This window comes from Oncorhynchus clarkii, chromosome 14 (genome assembly GCF_045791955.1).
Source record: "Oncorhynchus clarkii lewisi isolate Uvic-CL-2024 chromosome 14, UVic_Ocla_1.0, whole genome shotgun sequence".
In the NCBI taxonomy this organism is placed as follows: Eukaryota; Metazoa; Chordata; class Actinopteri; order Salmoniformes; family Salmonidae; genus Oncorhynchus; species Oncorhynchus clarkii.
In genome coordinates this window covers 3385370-3397500 of record NC_092160.1, presented here as the reverse complement: position 1 = coordinate 3397500, position 12131 = coordinate 3385370, and the positions used below count along the sequence as shown (strand labels likewise).

The 12131-nt window shown below is 51.0% G+C and overlaps 1 protein-coding gene across 2 annotated transcripts in view; it reads left to right on the top strand.

Moving 5' to 3' along the window:
- LOC139366141 (slit homolog 3 protein-like) overlaps nt 1–12131 on the top strand; it is a 221573-nt gene that overhangs the window by 189801 nt on the left and 19641 nt on the right. Inside the window, exons 26-32 of one of the 2 annotated variants that reach the window (XM_071103286.1) lie at nt 2659–2783; nt 3809–3906; nt 5021–5160; nt 7230–7253; nt 8574–8667; nt 9147–9284; nt 9818–10058. In XM_071103286.1, coding sequence (XP_070959387.1) covers nt 2659–2783; nt 3809–3906; nt 5021–5160; nt 7230–7253; nt 8574–8667; nt 9147–9284; nt 9818–10058 — 860 coding nt within the window. The remainder of the gene's footprint in view (nt 1–2658; nt 2784–3808; nt 3907–5020; nt 5161–7229; nt 7254–8573; nt 8668–9146; nt 9285–9817; nt 10059–12131) is intronic. The other variant, XM_071103287.1, reaches the window with a different exon arrangement.

Here is a 12131-nt window from a genome sequence, read left to right as displayed (position 1 = left end):
TCTCCCTCTCTATCTCCCTATCTGTTGGTGTCTGCCTCCCTCTACATCTCTCTCTATCTCCCTCTCTATCTCCCTATCTGTTGGTGTCTGCCTCCTTCTACATCTCTCTCTATCTCCCTATCTGTTGGTGTCTGCCTCCCTCTACATCTCTCTCGATCTCCCTCTCTATCTCCCTATCTGTTGGTGTCTGCCTCCCTCTACATCTCTCTCGATCTCCCTCTCTATCTCCCTATCTGTTGGTGTCTGCCTCCCTCTACATCTCTCTCTACATCTCTCTCTCTATCTCCCTATCTGTTGGTGTCTGCCTCCCTCTACATCTCTCTCGATCTCCCTCTCTATCTCCCTATCTGTTGGTGTCTGCCTCCCTCTACATCTCTCTCGATCTCCCTCTCTATCTCCCTATCTGTTGGTGTCTGCCTCCCTCTACATCTCTCTCTATCTCCCTATCTGTTGGTGTCTGCCTCCCTCTACATCTCTCTCGATCTCCCTCTCTATCTCCCTATCTGTTGGTGTCTGCCTCCCTCTACATCTCTCTCTATCTCCCTCTCTATCTCCCTATCTGTTGGTGTCTGCCTCCCTCTACATCTCTCTCTATCTCCCTCTCTATCTCCCTATCTGTTGGTGTCTGCCTCCTTCTACATCTCTCTCTATCTCCCTATCTGTTGGTGTCTGCCTCCCTCTACATCTCTCTCGATCTCCCTCTCTATCTCCCTATCTGTTGGTGTCTGCCTCCCTCTACATCTCTCTCGATCTCCCTCTCTATCTCCCTATCTGTTGGTGTCTGCCTCCCTCTACATCTCTCTCTACATCTCTCTCTTTATCTCCCTATCTGTTGGTGTCTGCCTCCCTCTACATCTCTCTCGATCTCCCTCTCTATCTCCCTATCTGTTGGTGTCTGCCTCCCTCTACATCTCTCTCGATCTCCCTCTCTATCTCCCTATCTGTTGGTGTCTGCCTCCCTCTACATCTCTCTCTATCTCCCTATCTGTTGGTGTCTGCCTCCCTCTACATCTCTCTCTATCTCCCTATCTGTTGGTGTCTGCCTCCTTCTACATCTCTCTCTATCTCCCTATCTGTTGGTGTCTGCCTCCCTCTACATCTCTCTCGATCTCCCTCTCTATCTCCATATCTGTTGGTGTCTGCCTCCCTCTACATCTCTCTCTATCTCCCTCTCTATCTCCCTATCTGTTGGTGTCTGCCTCCTTCTACATCTCTCTCTATCTCCCTATCTGTTGGTGTCTGCCTCCCTCTACATCTCTCTCGATCTCCCTCTCTATCTCCCTATCTGTTGGTGTCTGCCTCCCTCTACATCTCTCTCTATCTCCCTCTCTATCTCCCTATCTGTTGGTGTCTGCCTCCTTCTACATCTCTCTCTATCTCCCTATCTGTTGGTGTCTGCCTCTCTCTACATCTCTCTCTATATCCCTCTCTATCTCCCTATCTGTTGGTGTCTGCCTCTCTCTACGTCCCTCCCTCCCTCCCCCCCCTCTCTCTCTCTCTCTCTCTCTCTCTCTCTCTCCTCTCTCTCTCCTCTCTCTCTCTCTCTCTCTCTCTCTCTCTCTGCCTCCCTCTACATCTCTCTCTATCTCCCTCTCTATCTCCCTATCTGTTGGTGTCTGCCTCCTTCTACATCTCTCTCTATCTCCCTATCTGTTGGTGTCTGCCTCTCTCTACATCTCTCTCTATCTCCCTCTCTATCTCCCTATCTGTTGGTGTCTGCCTCTCTCTACGTCCCTCCCTCCCTCCCCCCCCTCTCTCTCTCTCTCTCTCTCTCTCTCTCTCCTCTCTCTCTCCTCTCTCTCTCTCTCTCTCTCTCTCTCTCTCTGCCTCCCTCTACATCTCTCTCGATCTCCCTCTCTATCTCCCTATCTGTTGGTGTCTGCCTCCCTCTACATCTCTCTCTATCTCCCTCTCTATCTCCCTATCTGTTGGTGTCTGCCTCCCTCTACATCTCTCTCGATCTCCCTCTCTATCTCCCTATCTGTTGGTGTCTGCCTCCCTCTACATCTCTCTCTATCTCCCTCTCTATCTCCCTATCTGTTGGTGTCTGCCTCCCTCTACATCTCTCTCTATCTCCCTCTCTATCTCCCTATCTGTTGGTGTCTGCCTCCTTCTACATCTCTCTCTATCTCCCTATCTGTTGGTGTCTGCCTCCCTCTACATCTCTCTCGATCTCCCTCTCTATCTCCCTATCTGTTGGTGTCTGCCTCCCTCTACATCTCTCTCTATCTCCCTCTCTATCTCCCTATCTGTTGGTGTCTGCCTCCTTCTACATCTCTCTCTATCTCCCTATCTGTTGGTGTCTGCCTCTCTCTACATCTCTCTCTATCTCCCTCTCTATCTCCCTATCTGTTGGTGTCTGCCTCTCTCTACGTCCCTCCCTCCCTCCCCCCCCTCTCTCTCTCTCTCTCTCTCTCTCTCCTCTCTCTCTCCTCTCTCTCTCTCTCTCTCTCTCTCTCTCTCTCTCCCCATATGTCACCCTCTCTATTTTTCTCTCCCCTTCCCTCCACCCCCCCCCCCTCTCTCTCTCTCTCCTCTCTCTCTCCTCTCTTTCTCCTCTCTCTCTCTCTCTCTCTCTCTCTCTCCCCATATGTCACCCTCTCTATTTTTCTCTCCCCTTCCCTCCACCCCCCCCCCCCCCCTCTCTCTCTCTCTTAGGTCCAGTGGATCTAAATCTGATGGCAAAGTGTGCTCCCTGTCTTGCCGGCCCCTGTCTGAACAATGGCACATGTGCCAGCGACGTTAGTGGCTCCTACCACTGCACCTGTCCCATTGGCTACAAAGTGAGTGCACACACACACACACACACACACACACACACACACACCACGACCCGGAGAAATGCAATAGTTGGTTTGGGTGTAAGTAATGAGTGGAGATTGAAAAGGGTTACAATAACTGGTAAAAGGCTGTCGTCTGGAAAAACTCACACAAATCCACCCAAGGGTAAAATAGTGTTCAAATATCCAGCAGATGGGTGTGTGCGTGCCTGTGTGTGTGTGTGTTTTAATGTCCCCACTGTGTTGTGTGCTGTTGGTTTGTCTAATCATTAGCCTTTTGTTTGGTTATGGGATTCCTGTCAGTGTCCTGCTCCACAGACACAGATACAAACTTAACCTCGAGACCCTGGCCTTGCTTTTTAATTAAAATCTTAATGTTTGAGTGTGTGTTTGTGTGTGTGTGTGCAGGCGTGCGTGCGTGTGTGTGTGTGTGTTTGTTTGTGTGGTTGCGTGCATGTTGTTTTCTGTCGGTCTCCACTGGGCTTAAATGACTTGAAATGAGTGAGGAGAATGAGAAGCTGAGCGAGAGAGAGAGAAGAAGAGGAAAAGAGAATGAACACCCCCCCCCCCCAAAAAAAACAAGCGTCCGCCCGTATGGCGTCTTTGATCTGAGGAAGTGGGCGTCACGGTGGCGGTGGTTTCAAATTCAAACAGGGAGCCAGTGTCTCTGAGGGACATGCATGGCGGTCGCGTGTGGAAAGGATACGGCTTCATGATATAGCACCAATTCCCTCTATAGTGTGCTACTTTTAACCAGGGTTCGTAGGGCTCTGGTTTAAAGTAGTGCCCTATGTAGGGAATGGGGTGTCATTTGGGACGCAGACCGCTGCTGCTGTATGTGACTGTGGACTTAAGGGTCTTGAATGGCACATGGCACTATACTGTAACACTACCACTACCACTACACACACACACACACACACAGACACACACACACACACACACACACACACACACACACACACACACACACACACACACACACACACAGTGATAGACAGTCTAACACCTCTCTCCCTCCCTCCCAGGGTCAGAACTGTGAGATAGCCATCAACGCCTGCATCAGTTTCCCCTGTGCCAGCGGAGGGACCTGCCACCTGATGCCAAGCCAAGTGGAACAGTTCAGGTACACATCGATGACCTCTCTACCATCACTACCCTACCGACATGCAGTCATGGAACCATACTGGGCCCACACTTCCCTCTCTACGCTCCAAAAGGGCACCCTATTTCCTATCTAGTGGGTACAGCCAGAGGAGTAGCGGGCAGTCAGCAGTGGTGTTTCAGTGTGTGAGTGACACCGTGAGATCCCATGGCTCCGTAGAGCTGGAGGCAGATGACTGTCACTCTCTTCTCTCTTTCGTCTTCCACTGTTTGGCCTCTTTAAACGCCAACCAACCGCCCGACCCCAGGTTTACCCCAGCTCTCTGCCTCATTAATGACACACCTCAGTGATCCAGCCAGTCCCTCTGGAGAACTGCTTAAAGAAATCAAAGGCTCTCCTCTCCTCTGCGTTTTCTTCTACTTCTTTCTTTTCAACCAGCAGCCGCTGGCCTTCACAGGAAGACAGGCGCTTGATGAAGCTACCCGTCTCACCGGTAACGCCCGCCACAGCTCAGTAACGCTTATCTCACCCTCCTCTGCCCACTCGCCTGACGCGGCGCACCCATGATGCCAGCCTTGTCCCCAGCCACCCGCCCACGCCCGCTAGGCGTCACCGAGAGAGAGAGAGAGAGAGAGAGAGAGAATGCAAGCGAGATTCAGAGCCAGTGGTGCCTGAGTCAAAGGGTACGGTCTCAATCGGTCTACCAATTCCAGACATGACATTTAGGTATAGCTTGATGAATGCCCTTCCACGTAGGATCAAACAGGAACCCACGTCTAATTGAAATTATTGAATCCACAGACAGACCTGATTACATTTTCAAATGCCACTGGAGTTCTACCTTTGTTGTTATTCCCATTAAAGTGCAGGTTTTATACCAGGTCTTAGGCTTTCAAAGGGCATTAGTCACTAATAGAGGGGCCAGAGACAAAGAGCAGAGGGCATCTGGAGAGTGGATTTGACAAGTGGAAAGAAACCCAGTACGCTTCCCCGACTCAGTGTGGAGGGTAGAGAGGGTGTACCCAGTATGGTTCTGTGACTCTGTCTGTGTCTGAAATGGCACCCTATTCCCTATTCTCGAGCTAACTATCTAACTGTGCCCCCTATCGTCTCTCCTCTCCCCTCCCCTCGGCAGCTGTGCGTGTCCACCAGGCTACGAGGGTCTACAGTGTGAGGTGAACCCAGATGACTGTGAGGACAATGACTGTGAGAACAACTCCACCTGTGTGGACGGCATCAACAACTACACCTGCGTCTGCCCCCCCAACTACACAGGTACTGGACACACACACACACACACACACGCACTGAACACTACTCTGTGGAGACGAGCCACACCATGAGCATACATTGGCTTCTCATCCACTTGTTGTGCTTCTCTAATACATTCTAATACAAAAAAAAATGTAAACGAGTCAACCACATCAAGATAAAAGTCTGCTTAAACATAGACGAAACTCCAAACCCCTCTGCTCTGAAATTGCATTTAAAGCAATTGTGAGTCATTTAGTTATTTATCAAGTCAACCAAAGAGTAATTTTTTCCGCTAGCCTATAATGGACTGTTTTTTCCGCATTGACCTGAAACTGCTCTTTGGAGATGACATTGCAGTCACGTTGGAGCAAAGAGGCAAAGAGGGGGTAGGAATCCCTTGGCAGGGGGGGCCTGACTGCACAGTCCAGTGAGTTCTGCCCAATCGCTGACAGTGCAATTCCGAGTGCAGGCAGCCAGTTCTGGTGAGAGAGACGGAGAGAAGTTTTCCCACTGTCTCTCTGCCAGGCTGTGGCCTCTCTCTCTCTGCAGTGCACACGGCAGGCAGGCGAGGCGGGCAGCTCCCCGGTCGGGCATCATGGGCCGTCACCCGCCATCGCCTGCCTGACTCAGGCGTCACAGGGGAGGGAGGGCGCTGATCTGTGCAGCTGCTCCAACGCACATCGACCCTGTCATTAACGCTGCACGCCTAATTGTAGGCCTCGCCGTGCCGTGTCCGTCCCAGTCCCAGCCTCCCCTGGGACCAGAGCAAAGAACACAGAGTGCCTGTATGGGGCAATGAGGCTAGAGGCTGGCAGTAGAGAGACATCCAGCAGCCAGGCTGCTACACATACTGCCCCCTCAGTGTGGGCATATGGGCACCTGGGCTGGCGGTGGGCAGCGCCAAGCGGCCCTGTGAAGCAGCAGCCACAGCCCGACTCTAGGGGAAGTCCGCAAGCTAACCCAGCAATTAGGCCTCCTTTAAACTAACTGTTTGTCCTCCTTCTCTCTCCGCCCTTATCCATCCATCCAGCCATCCACACAGAGCACTTTTATTTGGCTGCTTCCTATTTTAAACCAGCACAAGCAAGACGGTGTGTGTGTGTGTGTGTGTGTGTCTGTGTCTGTGTCTGTGTGTATGTCTGTCTGTCACTACATGGATATAGTCTAGAGCAGGGGTTCTCAATTGAATTCAGCTGTGGGATTTTTTTATTTAGCAGGTTGGTTGGGGGGGGTGCAGAACACAGTTCTAAATCGTTTGTACATTGCTAATTGACCACAAGAAGCCTAAATAGTTATAGTATTTGACCAAAAATATATAATTTCAAACCTTGATTACATTGGGGTAGGATCACATATGCCTCTCTATTTGTGCGTGGGAATACTTGGGAACAGATTTCCTCAATTAAAATCACTTTGAGCTGATTTCCTGGTTATTTTATGTCCAACAACAAAACAAAACATAAAAAGCCCATTAAAGCTTGGGGGTCCAAATAAATTCTGACCCATGGACCTATTGGAACCCTGGACTAGAAGGAGAGAGAGTGTCTCACTGGCCTGCATCACATGACCAATAGATCCTGGGAACATGATGTTAGGGAGGGAGAGAGTAGAAGGAGGGGGTGGCTAGGTGGCTGTCCAATTGGCATACTGCTTGACCTTCTGAGGAGGTTTTTATTTTATTTACATTTATTTAACTAGGCAAGGCAAAATCCAAAACAAATTGTTATTTTCAATGACAGCCTACTGGGGCAAACCACCAGATTTTGACCTTGTCAGCTCGGGGATTTGATCTTGAAACCTTTCGGTTACTAGTCCAGCACTAAAACCACTAGACTACCCTGCCGCACCTCACAGTGCAGCGTAAGATGACCAGTCTCTGCTGACTAGGGGGGTGGACGTGGCCTCCATCTGGTGTGTGTGTGTGTGTGTGTGTGTGTGTGTGTGTGTGTGTGTGTGTGTGTGTGTGTGTGTGTGTGTGTGTGTGTGTGTGTGTATCTGGGTTAAGTGTTCTGGACCCTCTGGTTATCAGAACCATGAGACACAGTGACATCTATAAACGATCCTCCTCTCTCTCTTTCTTCCTTTACAAGCTGACAGATATGATATGGGAAAAGGTCAGTCTCTCTCTCTCCACACACCTTCTCTGTGTTTATTTTTCCTGTTTCCCCTGTAAAACTAAAACTGCAAGCTAAACGGAAAATGATTTATTTTTCATATTGAATAGAGTGCATATCAACTCTCATTTTGCCACTGACTTTCAGTTTTCCGTACCAATCGAAACCAGAGCCAAGCCTGTAGCAATGAAAACAGGCAGACACAGACACATTGTGACAGCTCCCCACAGAGCACCATCGAAGCCCAATTGGAGTGGATTTCCCCTGTAGAGTGGCGGCTGCTGGGACACTGGCAGACTTCCCCAGGGCCCCCACCATGAGGCTGCCGGATGAGGGAGAGGCAGAGGAAACAGACCTGGCAGTAGATAGAGAGAGAAGTGGAGGGAGGGAGGGAGGGAGGGAGGGAGGGAGGGAGGGAGGGAGGGAGGGAGGGAGGGAGGGAGGGAGGGAGGGAGGGAGGGAGGGAGGGAGGGACAAATAGTGTTAAAGAGGGAGGGAGAGATTGAGTTAGAGAGGGGGGAGGGAGAGAAAGATCTCTCAGGGGCCAGGCTGTGGAGTGTCTGCATCTACTCTCCCTCAGCCCAACAGCAGACAGACTCAGAGAGGCTTTGTACTGGGAGGGCGGGAGGGAGGGAGGGAGTCAGTCAGTCAGTGTAAAGGAGAGGAGGAGAGGCCTTGTGCTGTGAAAGCCTGGCTGAGCCCCAGCAGCCCCCCTGTTAGAGGAGGGGATCTAGTCAAGCAGGTGGACAGGGACAGAGGGTTTATTGAACCGGGACACTTGGCCAGGCAGTGATTTAGTGGATTCAGATGGGGCCTCATCTGGGCAGCCACAGCCCTGTATTCCATGCAGATTACAGCACAATATAGTACATGTGTTTCAAGTTTGCACGGCTAATACCCTGAGCAAGACAACCCCCAACTCCCCCTGTATGGGAGACCAGGCAGGCCGGCAGTAGAAACAAGACCCAACTGTTGAATGCTGAGAAAGCCATGATGGTGCTTTGGGGAGTCATCATAATAGTCATCATAATACAATGGGACCAATCAAAAAACACTCTTAAAAAAACATTACTCACAATCCTAGGCTTGTAAATATGCAATGCACTTGAATATCACTAAGTCAAATGAAGACATACGTTAGCTAGTGTGTATATGTGGAAGAATTAAGCTTAGGCGATGATCTCACAGTCTCTGTATTATCTTTCCCACTGTGTGTGTGTGTGTGTGTGTGTGTGTGTGTGTGTGTGTGTGTGTGTGTGTGTGTGTGTGTGTGTGTGTGTGTGTGTGTGTGTGTGTGTGTGTGTGTGTGTGTTTTCCCAGGGGACCTATGTGAGGAGGTGGTGGCCCCCTGTATGCAAGGCTTCGACCCCTGCCAGCATGACTCCAAATGCATCCCCCTCACCAAAGGCTTCAGGTGAGTGACCGGCAGCTGTCCGAGGGGGCGGGACTAATCAAGTTCAAAGGTCACCAGTAGCAACCCACCGGAAGTGACCCGTGTCTGGTGTAGTCGTCAGGACAACCTGTTGTGTTCTGTTCCTCCACCGTCTTAATATCCTGTTCTTTTCATGACTGAGGAACAAGGAACAAACTGTAGTTGAGTTGGCTGTGCTGTTTAAAGTCACACTTGTAGCAGACTACTGCAGTAAAACAGTTTTCCTATGTTAGGAAGAGAGTTCAGTAACAGTTGGGAAAGGTCATACGTTAGGAAGACGGACTGTTCAGTGGCAGTTGTTAAAGGTGAAGTAATAGAGGGTGTTCAGTCACAGCTAAGCGTCAATACGCCAGAAGGATGAGAGAATGCAGTTGAGAGAGTTCGGTGGCAGTTGGCAGAGAGAGAGTGAGTTTTTTTTCCTTCGCAACATTGTGTGCCTTTGTTTCCTGTGTGGGTGTCAGGTGTGAGTGCTTGCCCGGCTACGTGGGCCAACACTGTGAGCAGGACTACAACGACTGTCTGGAGAACAAGTGTCAGCATGGGGCCCAGTGCGTGGACGCAGTCAACGGGTACACCTGCGTGTGTACGGAGGGCTTTAGGTGAGTCCACATTCAGCACCGACTGAACTCATTGTAGAGACTCAGTGCCGCAACAGCGTCACGCCATCTGTGGAGGGCGCCGGCGCACTCACGCACAAACCCACACACACACAGATAACCAGACTGTGAGGAGCTTCAGATGGTACTTTGTTTTCCTCTATTTGGCTGTCTAGTCTGAGGCCTGCGGTACTGGGTGGTGCGGAGCGGTGGTGTGATGAGGCAGATGAAGCTCCATATGGCTAATTATAGCGCTAAGTGTGGGACGGGCCTGTGGATGGGATCTGGGGGGAAAGATTCATGATGCATCACTGTCTCTGTCTGCCGACGAACAGCAGGATCAATGAAACAACGTGGCCGCCACCTTTTTGTTTGACGTAGAGAGTCTCTCTTATGATGTTATGTGTCAGGGGCAGTCATACATAGTGTGTGTGTGTGTGTGTGTGTATAATCATAATGGGAGAGACCATAGTGGAGTGTGTGTGTGGCAGCTTGATTGAGTGTGATATTAACAGACTGTCTCTGTGTTCCTGTAGTGGTCTATTCTGCGAGAACCCTCCTCCTATGATCCTGCTGCAGACCAGCCCATGTGACCAGTCAGAGTGTCAGAATGATGCCCAGTGTCTAGTGGTGGAAGGGGAGCCTGTGTGTCGCTGCCTGCCAGGCTTCACCGGAAACAAGTGCCACAAGATCGTTACCGTCCATCTTTTGGGCAAAGGGACCTACCTGGAGCTGCCCAGCGTCAAGATACGCAACTCTGTCCACATCTCCCTACAGGTACTGTACCAACCTTAACCCCTGACCACAAACTCTGACCACATCTCCCTACAGGTACTGTACCAACCTTAACCCCTGACCCCAAACTCTGCCCACATCTCCCTACAGGTACTGTACCAACCTTAACCCCTGACCACAAACTCTGCCCACATCTCCCTACAGGTACTGTACCAACCTTAACCCCTGACCACAAACTCTGCCCACATCTCCCTACAGGTACTGTACCAACCTTAACCCCTGACCCCAAACTCTGCCCACATCTCCCTACAGGTACTGTACCAACCTTAACCCCTGACCACAAACTCTGCCCACATCTCCCTACAGGTACTGTACCAACCTTAACCCCTGACCACAAACTCTGCCCACATCTCCCTACAGGTACTGTACCAACCTTAACCCCTGACCACAAACTCTGCCCACATCTCCCTACAGGTACTGTACCAACCTTAACCCCTGACCCCTAACTCTGTCCACATCTCCCTACAGGTACTGTACCAACCTTAACCCCTGACCCCTAACTCTGCCCACATTTCCCTACAGGTACTGTACCAACCTTAACCCCTGACCCCTAACTCTGCCCACATTTCCCTACAGGTACTGTACCAACCTTAACCCCTGACCACAAACTCTGCCCACATCTCCCTACAGGTACTGTACCAACCTTAACCCCTGACCCCTAACTCTGTCCACATCTCCCTACAGGTACTATACCACCCCTGACCCCTAACTCTGCCCACATCTCCCTGCAGGTACTATACCACCCCTAACCCCTGACCCCTAACTCTGCCCACATCTCCTTTCAGGTACTGTACCAACATTAATTAACCCCTGATCCCTAACTCTGCCCACATCTCCCTATAGGTACTATACCACCCCTAACACCTGATCCATAACTCTGCCCACATCTCCCTACAGGTACTGTACCAACCTTGACCACTGATCCCTAACTCTGCCCACATCTCCCTACAGGTACTATACCACCCCTAACCCCTGACCCATAACTCTGTCCACATCTCCCTACAGGTAATATACCACCCCTAACCCCTGACCCCTAACTCTACCGTCATCTCCCTACAGGTACTATACCACCCCTAACCCCTGACCCCTAACTCTGCCCACATCTCCCAACAGGTACTATACCACCCCTAACCCCTGACCCCTAACTCTGTCCACATCTCCCAACAGGTACTATACCACCCCTAACTCTGCCCACATCTCCCTACAGGTACTATACCACCCCTAATCCCTGACCCCTAACTCTGCCCACATCTCCCTACAGGTACTATACCACCTCTGACCCCTAACTCTGCCCACATCTCCCTACAGGTACTATACCACCCCTAACCCCTGACCCCTAACTCTGCCCACATCTCCCTACAGGTACTATACCACCCCTAACCCCTGATCCCTAACTCTGCCCACATCTCCCAACAGGTACTATACCACCCCTACCCCTGACCCTTAACTCTGCCCACATCTCCCTACAGGTACTATACCACCCCTAACCCCTGATCCCTAACTCTGCCCACATCTCCCAACAGGTACTATACCACCCCTACCCCTGACCCCTAACTCTGCCCACATCTCCCAACAGGTAATATACCACCCCTAACCCCTGACCCCTAACTCTGCCCACATCTCCCAACAGGTACTATACCACCCATAACCCCTGACCCCTAACTCTGCCCACATCTCCCAACAGGTACTATACCACCCCTAACCCCTGACCCCTAACTCTGCCCACATCTCCCTACAGGCACTATACCACCCCTGACCCCTAACTCTGCCCACATCTCCCTACAGGTACTATACCACCCCTAACCCCTAACTCTGCCCACATCTCCCGAAAGGTACTGTACCACCCCTAACCCCTAACTCTGCCCACATCTCCCTACAGGTACTATACCACCCCTGACCCCTAACTCTGCCCACATATCCCAACAGGTACTATACCACCCCTGACCCCTAACTCTAACCCCTAACTCTGCCCACATCTCCCTACAGGTACTGTACCAACCCTAACCCCTAACTCTGCCCACATCTCCCTACAGGTACTGTACCACCCCTAACTCT